The 12398-nt window shown below is 46.1% G+C and overlaps 4 protein-coding genes across 4 annotated transcripts; 2 read left to right on the top strand and 2 right to left on the bottom strand.

The window, feature by feature from the left end:
* Positions 1-968: 968 nt before the first annotated feature.
* Triagg1_8458 (uncharacterized protein) lies at positions 969-2697 on the bottom strand (the record flags this gene model as incomplete). The annotated part of the gene is made up of 3 exons (XM_062903307.1): positions 969-1205; positions 1293-2003; positions 2065-2697. The coding sequence occupies 3 exons, from the start codon at positions 2695-2697 to the stop codon at positions 969-971; spliced, it is 1581 nt and encodes a 526-aa protein (XP_062752651.1).
* A 1788-nt stretch (positions 2698-4485) lies between these two features.
* Positions 4486-5551, top strand: Triagg1_8457 (uncharacterized protein; the record flags this gene model as incomplete). Its single annotated transcript, XM_062903305.1, has 2 exons — positions 4486-4716; positions 4772-5551. 2 exons carry the CDS (start codon positions 4486-4488, stop codon positions 5549-5551), a joined length of 1011 nt encoding a protein of 336 aa, XP_062752650.1.
* Positions 5552-6222: 671 nt separating this feature from the next.
* On the bottom strand, positions 6223-7535 carry Triagg1_8456 (uncharacterized protein; the record flags this gene model as incomplete). The annotated part of the gene is made up of 3 exons (XM_062903304.1): positions 6223-6234; positions 6302-6663; positions 6713-7535. 3 exons carry the CDS (start codon positions 7533-7535, stop codon positions 6223-6225), a joined length of 1197 nt encoding a protein of 398 aa, XP_062752649.1.
* A 2316-nt stretch (positions 7536-9851) lies between these two features.
* Triagg1_8455 (transcriptional regulator family: Fungal Specific TF) lies at positions 9852-12115 on the top strand (the record flags this gene model as incomplete). Its single annotated transcript, XM_062903303.1, has 3 exons — positions 9852-10718; positions 10780-11462; positions 11515-12115. The coding sequence occupies 3 exons, from the start codon at positions 9852-9854 to the stop codon at positions 12113-12115; spliced, it is 2151 nt and encodes a 716-aa protein (XP_062752648.1).
* Between the last annotated feature and the right edge of the window lie 283 nt (positions 12116-12398).

Raw genomic sequence — 12398 nt, 5'->3', positions numbered from 1 at the left:
TCGGGTGGCGCAATACGTGCAATAGCGAAGAAAGACGAAAGAAGGCTAGAAGAGGCGGCGAATTTGCTATAGCTCTGAAATTTTTAATCTCTTCAAAATTTCAAGCTTGTGAAGAGCGCTTCAAGCAATATTATTGATAACGGTAGTTGTTCACCAGGGTGACAGCGGTGGACTTTGGTCAACCTTAGGGCGTGTCAATACCTCCCAGGGCTTTCAAAAGTTCCATCCAAATCCAGAGCTTGGCCCATTAAATGGCGGGAGCGTAATCAGGAAAGGTACCCGGTGGCTTGCCTCCCGCAAATATGGAGCATGAGTCAGGGTGTGTGATTGCTGATCAACAAACCTGCGATCGTATGAATCCACACGTGCGTGGGATTGACAGTAAGCGGACGGGTGCGGCACGAGAGACGGGGGTCAAGGGGTCAAGGGGTCAAGGTAACATCGTGCCGATACACGTCTTGAATCGTGTTCTCTTGGTATCAAAGACTCTCCTTTGCGACGTCTCTGCTCCGCATATACTCGCGAATAATGCTGGTTACGACGTGCTGGGTGGGTGGCAAATGCACAAATCATACCATCGACCCTTCGTATTGCTACAATGCATGAGTATGAGATACATGCATGCAAGATTTACCATTGTCCGAATGCAGTAACTTATCAAAGGCCTCGAAAAAGACTAGCTGTCTATGCAATAGAGAAGACATTAAGGTGATAAGCAGAGTACCTCTAAGCTATGGAGGGCCTGAATCTGCTTTCACGTCACAAAGTGAAATAGCAGCAAAAACATAGCGCTTCGATTTATTCTACAAGAAGCTGCTGAAGCTTTATATGATAGGCCCATTCATCTTTAATACATATTGAACAATCACACGATACTTAGGTAGTCTTCCTTTATGCAAGCCGCCTGCTCAAAACTTGATTTCTATTGCTCTCGAACTTGAAAGTTCTTCTTACGCTAACCAGGTTTCCTAAAAGACCTCCATATACTGCACATTCATGTGTTTTGGAATTACGCAGGCCTTGAATCTGCGAGAGCTGATATCAGTCTTTTGAGCACGTCGCTGATCGTCCAGAGTTAAAAATTCACGACCAAGAGCCAATAGTGGGACGCCGGAGTCAACGTCTGAGCCAACACTTTCAGGTTTGTTCTGACGGCCTAGAAGTTCGGCGGTTGTGTTCAAAGCGGAATCTATAGCTCCTGCAATCTATACAGAACATGTAAGTACAGAATCCTCCATAAGACAAAAAGTCAAGAAAAAGAAAACGGAATGAGTAATGGGAACATCACTTACCCATGTGTGGTGCTTTGATAGATGTTCTCCAGCGAAAAAAATGTTACCCTCTGGCTTTTTCGCTACTTCAAAGAAGCGTGAGAACTGACCGGGGAGGAACATGGCGTCTCCACCGCATGACTCGGCCGACCACGTTATGTCAAAAGCCTCGATGAATTGCTCATAGACATCAATTTCAAGCTCATCAGCAAAGTATTTACTAAGATCATGCAAGCATATCTTGATTCTTTCTGGGCGTGATAACCCAGTCCACTTGGCAGCATCGCTCATCCAGCTGTAAAGCAACAAAACGCCAGAGCCGTTGCTGCCAAGGTCGTTGGATGGATAAACAATCCAACGGAAGCGCAAATCAGTTGTGCTCTGGCCGCCAAAACACGGGTTGGCACTGGAGCGTTCCCAGAAGCGGGTTCGAAAGTGCAGGCCAATTTTGTACAGAGGTTCGTAGTGAGCCCCTCGAATGGACTGTTCTTTCATGAAAGACCAACTGGGGCGGTCTACAATGCTGTGAAGAGCAGAGGGCGGTGTTGCAACAACTACTTTGTCGAAAATAGCAGTGTAAGTCTGATGAAGGCCTTGCGCTGACAACTGGACCTTTCCATTATCTAGATTGGTAATGCGATCTACTCGCGAGTTTAGGCGAATGTTCTTTGAGCCAAGCAATGAAGCAGCACATTGAGTGATGCGTGACATGCCGTCTCGAACAGTTGCCCACTGAATGAAAGTTAGTCTACAAATCTGAAGTTATAAAGGTTGAAGGAATCAATCGACTCACATCTTTGGTATCAAAGTCCAAGTTCTGCATTATGATCTCCGTAAAGCTTAGATCATATTGGTTAGTTTGAGAGCAGAAAAGCTCGACAAACTCTATGACCTCGTGGGGCCATCCAACAACTAGACGGAGATATGCCCGGAAGGAGTATTCATCGTATTTCAGCAATTTTTCAAACCCAGTATCAAAGTCTTTGCGAAGTATAGATAGCCAGGGGAGAACAACGCTTCCAAGAAGTTGTTGAGGGGTCTTGTTGCAATAGGCTTCAGGAAGACCAGCCTCAGCTGCCCATTTACTATCTTGTAACGCACCCTTTTGGTTCTGGAAAAAAGATCTGTTGTTCTCATGATCGAGAACATATGGAATAAGTTCAATCTTATCTCCAGCAAAACCATGCGTATTGAGATAACGAACAAAATCAAACACCTTTGAATGTAAAGAGGAGCGGGGGATGCGCATGGCGCCAGCTTCAAAGTAAATGTCTTCCGATTTGGCCTGCGGCGTAAATCGATAGGTGTAGATGCGACCGCCAACTCGATCAGCCGCCTCGAAAATTGTCACTTTGTGACCTTCTCGGCGTAACAACAGAGCTGTATAAAGGCCTGAAATGCCTGCGCCAATTATTCCCACATGCATGATTGCTAGTTTCTGGAGACGAGATGTGGTATACCACGGGTTTTTGGCAACGAAGAGAGATATTCAACACAACAAGTGTAATATCAAGATGATTCAAGAAAGAGGGTAGCCGTTACATACTCATAGATATAGCAGCGTTGTTTTGATTTATTTATGTATTTATATATTTTTAAAAATTTATTCATTTATGTATTTATTTATGTATTTATGTTACTTTATTTGATTTCATTTTTCAATGTCCTTTTTCGTCGTCGAAATACGAAGTGAAAGAGCTGGTTGAACCTGACACATGATTACGAAGGCGAAATCACATCCTTGTTTCGCCCCATTAGCATGATGTTCATCTTCCACCTCCTCCGGGCTACAATCCAGGGGTGTTGACAGGCCATTCGACAAGGACCTTTGAAGTACTACTGCCTTGATTCGCATTGCTTACTGATTAGGCTGATGTCGCGTCAAATCCCTCCAATGGAAGTTTTGGCGGCAATCACTCAAAGTATATTCAATTATTGCAATCTTTTACCAATCCGATTTATACATAATCTGGCAACCCTTGTCTTGTATATGTTGCCTTGTAATATCCCACCATCGTAACTACCTTATCAAAATGATCAAGTTTAGTTGAACTCAATATTTGTTGAACCGTTATCTGCAGTGAGACTCAAAGTGACAGTAGACGTTGAATAATTGTTTCCAGCAGTACTTGCTCAATGTTCTTCGGACTTTCTGCATAGGTACTCCGTACGAACCTTTGTTAAATTAACCTTTTGCTACCTACCATCCTCGTGGGCGTACTAATAACACGCCAGTTGCGGCAAATGTACACACCGGGATAATTAAGCCTTTTGACCATTTCCCGATCCCAGGGGGCTTCAAAACCAGCCAGATCCCCGTGTATGCTCCACATATCACACACAGGATTTTGGTCGATTCTGAGACCCCCGATACAAGCAATGTCGTATTGGCTTAGTGGGGAATACTCCGCGAAGTTACATTTATGTAACATAACGCTATGCCAGGGTTTACCCTCGTCAATACCCTGCATGATATGAGACCAATGGGTGATGAGAACCATGTCGTCATGAAAGTATAACATATCCTGCAAGATAGCTTCTGCAACGCATTGACGGCTGCAATGCAGTGATTGCTGCAATGCAATGTCTCCCGCGATTGCGATGACTAGCGGTGTGAGAATCTTACGTGCCTGATTATGATACTACTATAGTTATAATGTGAGTGTTGAAAGTAATAAACGGTAGGAAATAAATACTTGTTAAAACTTAGCGTAGGATCTGTTGAACATGTGAATTTACACATATCATATGAACATGCTTAATATGAATGGATAATATATTTCCCAAAAAGACTTGCAACTAAAACTGTCTTTTAGCCTACACCAAATACACTTTAATATTCCATATCAAACTCATCCTGACATTAGTGGCGTACTTCGCAATTACGCGCCTGGAGTCCTGGTCTTTCCCCTCATGATATGCCTGTGTCTCCGGGCTGTATGGTCTGATATCGAGTCTAGGGAAACGTAATTTCGTTACATCAACAAGAGAAGAGAACCTTGTCAAATTGTCAACAGAAATGTTTCGCTAGGCAGCGACATAAATCGATTGACAAAGGTAATTGCCGACGCGGGAATTGGCTGTCTTGCTACAAGTATAAAGTCTCGGCATTTCACCTCTCCATCCACCATTCTTTCTCAACAGACTCACCAATAAGCACCATTGACACTAAATACCTACTACACATTCTTCTTTTGACTTTTACCACATCAAAATGCCTTCTTCTAAGAGCGCTCCCGTCATTGACTTCTCCGACTTCTTGTCTGGGGACAAGGCACGGATGCAGCATTGTGCTGACCAGATTCGAGATGCTTGTCTTACCCAAGGATTTTTCCAGATCGTTGGCCATGACATTCCTGCCAGCCTTCAAAAGGATATCTTCAAAGCATCAAAGACTTTCTTTGCGCTGCCGTTGGAGGAAAAGATGAAGCTTGATAAGTCATTGGTAAGCATTGTGCTTGTGTAACAATTAGGCATTGGGATTAACATGATTGGAAAAGAACAAATACAACCGTGGATACGAAGTCATGCACGGCCAAATGATCGAGGCCAACACCAAGCCCGATCTCAAAGAGGGCTACTATGTATCTCGTGATTTGCCCATGGACCACCCTCAAGTCAAGGCAGAGAAGTTTGCCCATGGCCCCAACGTGTGGCCCGAGTCTCTGGGAGAGTCTTTCCGAGAGACTTGCATGGACTATTTGAACCGCATTATGAAGCTTACGGAGGAAGTTATGCGCGCTATGGCCATGAGCTTGGGCTACGATGCAGACTACTTCCAAGAGTTTTGCACCGACCCCATGTGCTTCTACAAGTTGCTTCACTACCCACCCCAGCCCTCGTCAGCTCATGCTCTTCAAAGAGGTATTGGTGCTCACCGCGATTTTGGTGTCATCACTTTGCTCCTTCAAGGCGATGTTGCTGGCCTCGAGGTCTGGGATGAGGAGGTCAAGGACTGGTACCCCGTTCCTCCTGTTGAGGGAGCCTATGTTGTCAACATGGGCAACCTGTTTGAGCAGTGGACAAACGACAAGTACATTTCCAATGTGCACCGTGTCATCAACCGCTCTGGAGAGGAGCGTTACAGCATCCCGTTCAACTACAACGGCAACCCCGATTTCGTTATTAAGTGCATCGAGAAGTGCCGCGTTAAGCCCGAGGAAGAGAAATATGCTCCAGTCAGCGTTGAGGACTACGTGGTTCAGAAGTATAAGGACGTTTATGGTCGTGTTGGTATTTACAAGACTGAGACATTTGCTCCTCAGAAGGTCGATGCTTAAACTGCGACAAATGTTGAAATAAGTAGTTTTTTGGCGAATAAGAATTGAGTAACAAATTGGACTATACTTATACTGTTTAAATAAATTCTTGTGACGTCTTGACTTGATGCTCTAATAGTATAGAGTAAGTCTTAGAACAAGCTAAAGCAAATGCGTTTATATAGCTAAACTGAACAAAACTAGTTTAAATAATAAAGGCTAATTACTTCTTGATCCATCAGACCATTTCGAGGCTGCTCTTAGCTTTTTTCCATATAGATAAAAAACAAAAGGGACCGGAATTAAAATTGCGGCAAACCCTCCCGTGATACTTGACCCGGGACCAACTCCTATGTTATGATAGAGGGGCCCTACGGCGAGTGGCAATGCCCCAGCGACACACGACCGCAGAAATGTATTTGCTCCGATTGCTGAAGCTGCATATGCCTGAAATGTATCGACGATATAGTTGAGTGCCGCTTGGAATATGGTGAAAAATCCCGTACCCAGCATCACTAAGCCAATACATGGGGCAACCCAAGTCGTACCAGGTTTAGCTGTCCAACCTGTTAGGAACTGACTTGCACAGAAAATAAAAGAACCCAGCATCATAGGAGGCAGACGCATCTCGGGAACAGCTTTATTTCCTGCCGCATAATAAGCCTTGTTATAGAGGAATTGGTTGTAGATGTTTATGCCGCAACCTATAGCAGCGCCCAAAACAATTGATAGGAATGGCAGAGCAGCTGGAATTGGATGCCATCCACGGACCTCCCCAAAGATGATGGGGATGGCACCCAGTTGCATATATAGAATTCCGTACACAAAGCTGGCATACAACGTCACAAGAAAACAGATTGGTGTAGAGAGAATTCGAATGGGTCGAACGAGAAATTTTCGCGCGAGCTGACGAAGATCAATCTGCCACTCTTCGAACTGTGCATGGAGTGCCCAGTTGCCCGTCTCGTGCCGTAATCTCTGAGCTTTATAGACAAGAAGCAGGGGCGGGTAGCTTTCGTCGATAAAAAGGGCGGCTACTAGAAGGATAGCTGATTGAAGGATGCCCGTGAAATACTCTGTCCATCGCCAGCCTAGAGAAGACTGTTGAGCAAGTACCGTGGAAACGACCGGTCCTAAGAGAAGTCAACAGGACGTTCATGTCACAAAAGGGGACCATCTTACCGAGAGCAGGACCACAAACAATGGCCATCGAATATCCAGCCAGTGCAACACCTCGCCAAGCTGGCGAGAATAAGTCGCCGAGAACACCGCCAGTGTTAGTCATGGGAGCCGAAGCACAAAAACCTCCCCAAAACCGAGTTATCATAATCGTCTGCACATCCTTTGCCGTAGCTGTGGCAAAAGTAAAGCAAATGGCAACAAACATGGGCGTAAGAACCGGCACCCTCCGGCCGTATACCTCGCTTAACGGGGCCCAGAGTAAAGGTCCGATTCCAAAGCCAATGAGATACAATGTTGTGCCTAGAGTGGCCACTTGTGTAGATATGTGAAACTCCTTGGCAACCTGGTCCGTACCCACTGAGTACGAGGAGGAAGCCCATGTTGCTGACATAGTGACCAAACCATACAAGACGGTAGTCAGGATTTTTTTTTGTGTAGGCCAGTTTAGCGGTCGGTAGGGATCCTGATCCCCGTCGAAGTCAACAAGGTATTTCTCCTCTGTAGGCAGGTTGGCCAATGGATGGGAAAATTCCACGGCCGGTCGTGATCGAATGCGCGAGACAATTGTTTCTAGTCGTGATGGTGCAGGGGTAAGACTTGTTGTCGTACTCAACTCGTCCTGGCATCTACTTCGACATCTTGTTCGTGAAGTCGTAATCTCATATAAGCTCGGTCGATGGCCATCGAGGAAACCTTCCTCAAGATGTTCGCCTTCAGACGATGCTGACTGCGATGGGCGTATCCCAACTTCAAGTGTTAGACTGGCGTTGGATGTCGTTGAATGTAGAGATAACTGGTTCCTGAAGTCATTCGGAGCAGCCATGGTTTGTTCAAGATGTAACGGTAGTTAGGTAGAGAGTGTAAGTCGTGATAATCCTGATTGGCTATCTGTACCGACGTCTTGGACATTTAGTTGTTATATACACACATATATATATTTAGATATATTTAATAATGATTTTATTCTGCAGGAACGGTGCTATATTTGTCAAGTTGCGCTTTGTCATTTCATTGTCCCAGCAGGCTTTTGCTCTTGAGCAATTATCCAGTAGCGGTCGGTCGTTGGTCTCCAGTCATCCAGAATAGGCAATTCCGATCACGTGATTGATTTAACGCCGACACATTCTCTCATGATTTTTAGGCGTATCCGATTATTCGGCACTTTTATTCCGCGGACAAAGTCAGGCAGGGAGAGAATCTTGAGTGTAAATTTTGTGGCTTGCAGGAATTTTTCTCTTTCGTATTAGTTATCACCGAAGTCTCTCTCAGCAGGTTTTTCAAGTTCGCAAAGAATCGCGTCGAACCGCATCATCCGCGGGAAATAGGACGGCAAGGGAACAAGGCGAGGCTTGAGATGAGATAATGGCATCCGAAATGCTGGACCAAGTATAAGGTAGTTTCGTGTCCCATAAAATTTGTATGTTGGACTTTCCAACTGTGTTCAATAACTGCTTCAACGTTTTTCAGTGATAAGACATAGGCAGGGGAATGCATCTCTACCAACGACTCAAACAAATAACTCCCCCTTCATGAAAACATGCGAAAGGATTCCAGGACCTGGCCGCACATTGCTAAGAAACTTGCTATATTCTTATTGAATCAGGTAGCTTGCCGCGCGTCCATCCATAGATTTCAATACGCCTCATGTCGCTGTCCCTATGACTCATATTACGCCGCCCATTTATAGGAGAAACAAGCTTGCTCGCCAAGTCCCATCTCAAGGCAGCCGTTCTACAATGCTACATTCCGCCTACCGCGATGGCGACAGTGAGACGTTTCGATGCAAAAAGTCCATTCCTTGTCCAGACCGCCCATAAAGCCTTCTATACTCACCCTGAGGGTATCATGGGCTCTGCTCTGTTGGTCTAACGGCGAATATGACACACGTAACTATCGTTATGGGCCATCCTCTGCCACCTTGGTAACGAAGCGCTTAGCACACAAGACACTAACAAGATCCCTGTAATGATCACCACTGCACCAAGTATCCTAAATGTTCCGGTAAATGTCGCTGCTCTATCTCAGAAACTCGACACTGGAATGTGGGTTTTGCCGCTTTAGAAAAAAGATTTTTATCATGCCCAAAAAGGATGTTGTCATTTGCCTAGATGAGCGATGACCAGAGACCCATGTATGCGAACACGCGACGATTAAATGTGCTGAGATATGACAATGCTTCACGAAGGGGCAAATCTAGGATCTATTTGGCTCAAAAGCACAGTAGAAGGTTTACCGACTTTGCCGACCACGCCCCCATTGCGGTAAGCAAGTGACGAGATGTCGTATCTTCCCCATTGCTGCATCGGGGCTCCCGTAGGCAAGATGTCGCGTTAACCCTGCAATATGGGACAGTTAGCGAAACACTATGATACGCATTTTGTTCAAAATATGTACAGATTTTTGGGAGTTATATGCCGTTAGCGATGCTTTCATCTAAACCCTGTTACACCGGGCCAGCTCTCCCTGATTGGAGCTTGAGCAACGATCTCCCATGCACATGCATTTACCACAACTGATAGCTTAAAGAAAGGGAGCCCGAGTGTCACCGCTGAAGCCTCTGCAATCCCAATAATGACGATGACTGCAACACTCAGCATTATATCAAATCATTATGCGGGTTTTCCTGGGCGCCTTTGACCACGGGAAACAAGCCTATCAGTTTCTTGCTTCATTTGCCTACCAAATCTCATTCGCACCAAGTCTCGCCCAAGGACAGACACAGTAGATAGCAGTACCTAGTTAACCAGATCAAGATTAGAATGCTTCTCGGACAAACCGCGAGTCTACCATGCATACGTCATATGTCTAGATTGGTACCAGCTTGATTTGCCAATGATAGCGAAATAACTGCCCTGGAAAAAGAACGTTAAAGAAATAGCTCTAGCGGCCGGCTCGGAACAGTGCCATCAAATCATCCAATAACTCAGCCCAGTGTTTGTAGCGTCTGTCTAGCTCTATCTGCATTCTGGGTACTAAAGACAGTTCGTCATATAGCGGGTCGCGGGTTGTTGTTCATGTCTTGATAAATTCTGCGCTCAAGAGTGATGGAGCGAATAGTTGATACCGGTAACAGCGATCGCTCTGGTCGCCCCTCGAGGGTGACGAAACGAAAAAAGCGCCCGCCCGTGTCATGCACCGAATGTCGCAGGAGAAAGAGAAAGGTGAGCTTCTCGAGGCCCTCCACAAGCAGTCACCGCTTGAACTTACTCTTGAATCAATGTTGCAGTGTGATGGCAAGCTCCCATGCTGCGACTGCAAGCTTCGCGATAAGCCTCAAGGCTGTGTCTATGCAGACGGTGCCATGCCGAGGAACCGAGAAGCTGTGTCTCCTTACGGCGGCGCAGCGACCATGTCCATCCACAGCCCGATGTCAGCTAATACGGGCACCATAGCTGCGGACTCGGGCAGCGGCAAGGGGCATCAACTTAGCAAGCTTGGGTACGCACGAACCGGCACTTCAACAGCAGATTATCTGGATAGAATCGATGTCGGTGATGATGAAGTCGTGGGTGAGCTCGAGACGTGTCCTACTGCAAGCGGCTATGGAAATCTCTGGGAGCGTTACAAGTCCCTGACCAAGCAGCTACCGACACGTGAATGTATCGCGGAACTAACTGATTTCTACTTTCAAAAGATCAATTGGCAATATTACATCTTGGATGAAAGTTCATTCAGGCAGAAGCTTCATGATTGGTACAGGCTTGACTTGCAGCCATTCGCCGCAAAAAAGTTTGAACTTCTTCCCACGGACGTGAAGGCTTTTCCAGCTCTGTTATTAGAGGTCGCTGCCACTTCTTTGCTATTAATGACACCGGATGGGGCGCTGGAGCTGAAGTATCTCAAGCGTATTGATGGCATGTCATTCGAAACCATGGCCGTAAAGTATAGTGAGACTGGCATGGCCATTCTGAACCTTCTTGGGAAAACTCGGATCTCTTTAACAACGGTATTTGCGGATTTTCTCCGCGTTGCATTTCTGAAGTACTTTGGACAAGTCATAGAATCAGTGAGTAATTTCTTGCAGGAAAACGATGTGCCAGGTTTCATATTAGCTTACGCTTCTATAGTGGCACGCCCTTGGAGAGGCCGTGAAAGATGCACAGGAGATCGGGTTGCATCGAGCCAGTCGAGATCCAAAGCCTCTCACGGAGGATATAGCAACAGTAATCGAGAACCAGTGGAATATTCAGGATCGCCGGAGACTCTGGATGCTTCTATATGGCTGGGACATTCACACGGCTATGGTTCTTGGGCGGCCTGCGGCTATTGACGACAATACGGAGCCGATACTTCCAGTCGATGTACCCATCACCGCAAACCGGCCGGTGACTCCGGTCTTGCCCAGAGGCGCTGATGATGTCCCAACACCCCTCACTCGTGCCATCTGGGCGTACCGGATTATGAAGAATCTTCGCCAGATTCAGGAGTTAGAAAAGGAAGGCTCCTGTCCCGAAAGTTTCTCACGAATTGACAGCCTTGATCAAGAGCTACGACAACTTGACCAAAACATCCCTCCTTATTTCCGTCGCCGCAATCCTGACAAGAGTTTTGATTCAATTCCCGAGTGCTACTGGCTATCAGGTGCGAGGGCCACCCTTCCACAGCTCTTATCCTTTGGCCTGGTGGCCTTGCACCGTCCATACATTTTCACACGCCTTGAAAGTCGGATACACGCCCTAGGTGCTTGTCTCGACATGCTACAAGCACAAAGAGAGCATTTTGAGTCAATCGAAGAAAACCAGTATAAAACGTGAGCGTATCCCAGGAAATTTTGACCCTCGCCTGCTGACCTAAACCCACAGCTTCTTCTTGTTTTTCGGTACTTTTGATGCTATTGTGCTGATTGCTTCAATATTCATCTTCTTCCCACAAGATCATTTGGACAAGGGCGCCCAGGCGATGCAGCACTTTCAGTGGTCTACAGAGCGGTTCGAGGCAATGTCTGGCCAAAGTGCTCTCGCCAGGGCAGCGGCTGTCACCTTACGTACCTTCTCCGCACGCCTCAAACAGACTATTCAATGGGAGACCTGCTATCCTTCGGCCGATGCTCTATCTGTCTCAATAAATACTCCAAGCTCGCACATGCAGGCCAAGCGCGATAACTTGGCATCTTATTCCGACGCCGTATCAAGCTACTCAGATACAGGGTTGTCGCCTTCCGGGCCGAAAATGAAGTTAAGATTCCCGAACGATGAACCACCAGCTGCACTATACGACTTCTCTTCCATCGAACCCATATATGCGATAAGTGATATCGTATACAACGACTTGATCGGCAGTTCAGATCTGCAAACTCCTTTCAGCTTCGATAATGACCCTTACTTACCTCAGTTCAATGGTAACTTTAGCAATAATAGTATATGGAGTTTGTTGAATAATAGCCTCGACTATACGAACACTTAAAACGAGTCAACTAGCTATTTGATAATAAATTTAATAAATGATAAATCATATGGTTAGACTTCAATCAGAGACACCTGAGAAACGACGCGTGGTCTGAGACAAAGAATCCTGTTCCCGTAAGCTTGGACGCAAGTAAAGTTCCGTGGCAAGATGAAGTGTACATATAGTCAGTCGAACTTATATACCCAGTAAATCCTGAGCTGCCTACTTCGTAGACCCACCACTGCAACGATGAGAGCCGGGCTGTAGCCCTAAGCCTCCTAAGACTTGGTCATACGTCAAT

This window comes from Trichoderma aggressivum, assembly GCF_033847375.1.
Source record: "Trichoderma aggressivum f. europaeum strain CBS 100526 chromosome Unknown scaffold_041, whole genome shotgun sequence".
Taxonomy (NCBI): Eukaryota; Fungi; Ascomycota; class Sordariomycetes; order Hypocreales; family Hypocreaceae; genus Trichoderma; species Trichoderma aggressivum.
This window is presented reverse-complemented; position numbering and strand designations above follow the sequence as displayed.